This window comes from Corvus brachyrhynchos, unplaced genomic scaffold, assembly GCF_000691975.1.
Source record: "Corvus brachyrhynchos isolate BGI_N302 unplaced genomic scaffold, ASM69197v1 scaffold139, whole genome shotgun sequence".
NCBI classification, from domain to species: Eukaryota; Metazoa; Chordata; class Aves; order Passeriformes; family Corvidae; genus Corvus; species Corvus brachyrhynchos.
The window spans coordinates 1,175,581-1,181,387 of NW_008246062.1; the positions used below are offsets into that span (position 1 = coordinate 1,175,581).

Consider the following 5,807-nt stretch of genomic DNA (forward strand, 5'->3'; position numbering starts at 1 on the left):
AGGGGGCTCATGCCATGGGGCGAGGCTGTAGGCGGTGGATGGGCTGGGTACTGCCCCATGGGTGGCCCCCTGGCCTGGTGCAGGGCTGTGGGGAGCAAGTGGGAAGGCCAGCACTGCTTTGGCCCCCCAGCATCCATCAGCCACAAGATTCATGGGCTGTTCTGCAGCTTCATTATCTCTCTCTCCAGAGCTAATTAACTCCCTCGCTATTGGGTCTGGGGCTAATTAAGTAAGTGCCTGCTGGTGTGGGGAGGAGGGTGGGAGCGAGCCTGATGCTTCCCTGATGGTGCTGTTCCACATCCGTCCTTGTCTGGCTGTTCCGCTCGTGTGCCCTCTGTCCCTTCTTGTCCTGTTTCTCCTACAAGTGGATGCCATCCCCCTGGGGAGGGCAGCCAGGGTGTGGGTGTACAGGTTCAGGTGTGCAGGGATGGGTGTGCATGAACCTGTTGGAGGAGACAGGGATTTTGGAGTCGGGTACCTAAGACAAAGGGGACGGAAGGGTTGAGGGGCAAGGACAGCTTCCCGAAGGCCATGAAGAGCTGGGTAAGAAGCAGCACCTGAGAACCACTGCAGGTGCAGCTGGAGCACCCAGAGGTGAATGCGCAGGGGACTACAACACTCAGGCTGTGTCCCCAAGGTGGCCAGGAGGGATTGATGTCCACAGGGTGAGCCCTACTGAAAGGGACTGCATCCTCCCTACTGTCTGTCAGGACAGTGTCAGCACTGATGTTTGTCAGCAGAGTGGAAAATTAGTAAGGCTGAAAAATGGGTGGGGGCAGACCCTCTGAGGCCACCCCATGGCACAGGGACACAGCTGGCCCTGGTGGCTCGTGGTGACGCCACCACCACCATCAGATACAGGGTACAGGCAGTGGGGCAGCTCATGAACAGACCCCAACTTCTGTGGCACCCCAAAAGTAGTAATCAGAGATAGAAGGGGGCTATTTCTGCATTTGCTTACTGGGGTCTGCAGGGGCCCCCCATTTCCCCACCAAGCTGAGGGCCCTGCTGATAACACGGGGCCATTAATCAATCAGGGTGGTAATTGCAGCACCACAATGACTGCATCACCTCCCTGGCTGCATCGCCTCCCTGGGCTTTTGTGCCCTTCGCCCTGGCTGGGACTGGGGCCATCACTCTGCGGGGACGAAGACAGGTGCCTTTGTCAGTGGGACAGACATCGGCCACGCACCCCGCACAGCCCTGAGATTAATGGTGAGCCACTTTTGTTAGTCACCAAGGCTGGAGAGGGGAGAGAAGAAGAAAAATCCATGGGCCATTGGCTGGGGGCTGAGACTCTGCAAACTCATTGGCATTGGGTGAGAGGGAGAGCCCTCAAACTGAGCCCCCCCGAGGTGATGGGTCTTGTGCCAGCAGCCCTGAGCAGGGCTGGTGAGCTACCGACAGCAGATATCAAGTCAATATCTCTGCCTTTCTCCCAGGAGGATAAACTCCTCTCCCCCTTCCCGACCTGGTGAACAACACAGACACACACAAAAAAAAAGTTAAATGAACTCAGTAAAAGAATAAAAAGAGCTCATTTTTCAGGCTTATGTGAAGAAGCCAAGCCAATATCAGGGCTATAAATTAGAGATGCTGGAGGATGGTGGTGAATGACGGCTTCGTTTGAGGGGCAAAGCGCAGTCGTGACAGCCTCCCTCGGCCAAATGGATGGCTTTTCAATACTGCCCGTGCCCCGCCACCTTGCAGAAGGAATAAATATGGGGTGGAATGGCACAGGACAGAGTGGGATGGGATGTGATGCTTGTCTCTCCTCTGCCCAGCTTCCAGCCAATGCCCAGACCATTGTCCCAAGGAGCCATGGAGCACAGCAAAGCTGTGGGGCTATTTGGGGGTGCTGAGAAAGTGGGGAGGGGGTTTTAACGAGACCTGGTGGCTGTGGAGACCGTGCTGGTCTGTATTGGATTCACAGAACCCTGGTGAACCCATGTCCCCTTGCCCCAAAGCCTCATTGAGGAGGGTCATGCTGGGGGACCTACTGAGGGCAGTTGAAGAGGATTTGGGGTCAGGTCTCCTGAAGCAGGGCACCAAAGCCCTTTTAGCAGAGGAGACTTCTGGGGCCATCTGTGAGGTTAAGAGGTCTGGAGCTGGAAGAGAAAACCTCTCCACAGAGAGATGGTAGGGTGAGTCCTCCTAGGAGGGTTGTGGGGGTCATCCCTCTTCAGAAAGGTTATAGGATGGGTCCTTTTTTAAAGTGTAGATGGAGTCTCTCTTTGTGGGGCTCTGAAAGAGCATTACAGAGTCATTCTAGGATGCTCTGAGAGATTTTGTAGATTGGTGCTGTACAGGCAGCTCTAAGTATTGTAGAGAGACAACCTTGTCTAAGGGTGTGTGAAGGAGGCACTTTGCCTATCCCACTGTGGCTCCGCATCCCAGATGAGAACATACCCAGCCCCACTGACAGCTCCATCAAAGGTGACCCTGTGCCAGCATGCTGGGGTCTCCCCTGATTTTGGGCATAGTGCCATTCTCACAGGCACCCTGGGGTCCTGCCTGCACCCCAGGTGCCTGTGGGTGCTCACCTGGGCATGGAGAGATGCACCTCCCATTGTGGGTACCTGCAGTGGCAGTGGGGGGAAGGTGGGGCTGTGATCCCAGGTAATAAGGGCCCTTGTGGGCAGCCCCCCACACCCTCTTCTGTCCCCTATGTGCCTCCGGAAGGGACACCAGTGAACCGCATCCCCATCATGGCCAAGCAAGTGCTGGACCTGTACACACTGTACCAGCTGGTGACAGACAAGGGTGGCCTGGTCGAAGTCATCAACAAGAAGATCTGGCGGGAGATCACCAAGGGCCTCAACCTACCTACCTCCATCACCAGCGCTGCCTTCACCCTCCGCACACAGTGAGTGCCTGGCAGCGGCAGCAGCCGGGGGACACCTGCCTTGGGGTACCCCAGGGCCCAGATGTCCCAGAGACCTGGGTGGGGTCTGACATGGCATACCACAAAAGTGGTTGGAGGGCTCTGCCCCTTCCCAAGGGCTCTTTGCTCAGCATGGGGCTGTCTGGGAGATGCAGGATGCTAGATCTCCCCCTGTCTCTCTCCACGTGCAGATACATGAAGTACCTGTATCCCTATGAATGTGAGAAGCGGGCACTCAGCTCTCCTGGAGAGCTCCAAGCTGCCATCGACAGCAACCGTCGGGAGGGGCGGAGGCAGACTTTCGGCACAGCACTCTTTAACTACTCGCCAGCCAGCACTCCAACCCTGCTGGGCACCCCCAAAATGCCTCTGCCGGCTCTTAGCATCTCCGCACACAGCTGTGGCCAGCTCAGCCAAGTGCACAGTGTTAAGAAAGGTGGGTGAGGATGCCATCTGCCTTGCAGCGACCGTCTCTTCCCAGGGATGGACTCTGCTCCAGCAGCGGGGCTGTTCCCTGTCTGCCCTTGCCCTTTCTGCTTGGGGAATATAGGAAGAATGTTGTACTTTCAGTCCCTTTCAGGGACTGAAACAAGTGTATTTCCCCTGGCTTTGGAGGAGGACCAAGCCCAGATGTTGGGAGTGGTGGGCTGCCCTGCCCCATTGCTGGTGGGGTGGAGTTGGCACCAGCTGGGGACAGTGAGGCAGGGTGGCAATGAGGGACCTGCTGAGCTGTCTTGGTCATTGCAGAGGACGGAATGCTGGCAGCATCAGTGCCAGGGCGCATCGCTATCCCGGTGGGACTGGCTGGCCACCATCTCACAGCTGCCCAAGCAGCAGCTGCCTCACAGGCAGTGATGCTGGAGCAGCTGCGTGAGAAGCTGGAGACAGGGGAGCCCCCGGAGAAGAAGGTGGCCCTGACAGCAGAGGAGCAGCAGCGGCTGGTGCAGCACGCGCTTCAGCACAACCTCCTGGCCGTGGCCTCCCAGTTCCCCATGAACGTCAAGATCTCCAACCGAGGTAATGATATGCAACACCTCAGCCTGGGTCATTCCTTTCCCTGGCACCCGAGGTGAAAGCAGCAGCAGCAACTGGAGAGGAGTATGGATGCCCAGAGGGACTGGGTCCCGGCTTATCTGTCTTGGACAGGTTCTTGTTTCTGTTTCGCTTAACACTCATATTGGTATTTCCTTTCCCCAGATGACAGACAGGAGACTGCATTGAACCTGTCCACCAACGGCATTAGCAGTATCAACATGTCAATAGAAATAAATGGAGTTGTCTACACAGGTAAATAGAAGGGCCGCTTGGCCTGTGTAATTGCGGCCGGGAAATCCAATAACTTATAGCCACTGCCTGGCCAGCAAGTCCTTCCTTCAATCTGATGTCTTTACTATAAAATCCATCGTAATGAAGTGGCAGGGCTTGGGGAGAGGGGGAAGGAGAAGGAGGGGGTGGACAAGGATAGAAATTGGCCCAAAGCAGGTGCTAGCAATGAAGGGCTAAAGTGGGGGATGAATGGATGGATGGATGGATGGATGGACGGACGGACGGACTCTGGCTGAGAAGTGACCCTGCGCCTAGGGTCATTCCACACCCCAGGATCCTAAAGACAGGGCTTGGATTTGGGGCCATCCCAATGCTTGTGTGCCCAGAGAGTCTCTGGCTGGGTGTGGCACTTGACTGATTGCAGAGCATGGTGCAGGGAAAGATGTTGGGGTGCAGTGCTGGAGCAGAGAACCCTTTGGGATGCCAATGTGCACCAGCCTGGCTAAGCAGCCCATCCCATGACCCCCAGATCCATGCCTGTCCTGCTGAGACATCCCACAATTAAAATCGATGGCTTTTCCTTCAGAGCTTAAATATTTAACGAGCTGGAAAAGTCAGGGCTAAGCAGCATTTGGGGCTGCCAGCCAAATGGGTGCTGCGCCACCCCACAGGCTGCTCCACACTGGTGAGGATGACTGGGCTGTGGGAGACACCACAGGTGAGAGGGGGCTGAAGCCCCCATGACTCTTGGTCCCACACTCCCCAGCCTGGGTGCTGGGGGCCAGATGAGCAAATCCCCCAACCCTGGGCTTGCCCTAACCCGCTTGTTCTTGTCCTCCAGGTGTCCTGTTCGCCCGCCGGCCTTCAGCCACCCTGGCACCTGGTGGAGGGAGCACCCAGACCCGTCACAACCCCATGCCTGCCCCAAACCCCCTGCTCCCAGCCTCCTCTCAAAGCCACACTCCCACTAGCACCTCGCCATAAGGCAGATGTGGCCCCACCCTGAAAGCAGCTGGGGGTGCCCAGGGTCAGGGGGACTGAGCTGTGGGACCCAGCTGGGCCACCAGGGTGGGATGGGGACCCAAAGGTGCCTCTTGCTGCAGTACTGAGCTGTGTCCATGCAAGGCTGTGAACACCCATGTGGGCCCTTTTGTCCCTTATCCCCGTGTGTGCCCTCTGACACAGATGCACACACAGACACACACAAAAGTTCCTTCCCAAGGCACCACCCCCAGGTGACCCCTGTACATCTCCTGCTGCCCTGCTGCCTGGGGGACCTCCAGGACCTGCATGCTGCATCCCCTACATCCTGCAGCCCCTAACCCACCTCAATGCACGCGCTGCTGCCCCTGTATACACCTCAACGCATACACTGCATCCCCTATACACGCCCTTGGTGCTCACCTTTCCTCTCCATACACACCCTCTGTGCAAACACTGCAGGCACGATATTCTGCAGCCCCTATAAACCGTAGCCCCTCTACACTGCAGCCCCTATATATATACTGCACCCCCTACCCACTGCAGACGCCCCTGCCCAGCCCTCCTGCGCTGCCTGGGCTTGCTGCCTCTGCCTTGAGACACCCCCAGGGTGGTGGCATCTCAGTCTCCCAGGTCCTCAGCTCAGGAGGATCACCCTGGGGGGGAAAAAAATGGG

The 5,807-nt window shown here is 57.2% G+C and overlaps 2 protein-coding genes across 2 annotated transcripts in view; both read left to right on the forward strand.

Moving 5' to 3' along the window:
- Positions 1-5,587, forward strand: part of ARID3C (AT-rich interaction domain 3C) — a gene marked incomplete at its 5' end in the record, with an annotated part of 6,550 nt that extends 963 nt beyond the window's left edge. The window contains 5 exons of the mRNA XM_017746613.1: positions 2,683-2,866; positions 3,076-3,320; positions 3,632-3,901; positions 4,082-4,171; positions 4,992-5,587. Coding sequence (XP_017602102.1) covers positions 2,683-2,866; positions 3,076-3,320; positions 3,632-3,901; positions 4,082-4,171; positions 4,992-5,134 — 932 coding nt within the window. The remainder of the gene's footprint in view (positions 1-2,682; positions 2,867-3,075; positions 3,321-3,631; positions 3,902-4,081; positions 4,172-4,991) is intronic.
- The window catches only part of ENHO (energy homeostasis associated), a 16,397-nt gene continuing 15,771 nt past the window's right edge, over positions 5,182-5,807 (forward strand). The window contains exon 1 of the mRNA XM_008643007.2: positions 5,182-5,199. The gene's annotated coding sequence lies outside the window, so the exon portion shown is untranslated. The remainder of the gene's footprint in view (positions 5,200-5,807) is intronic.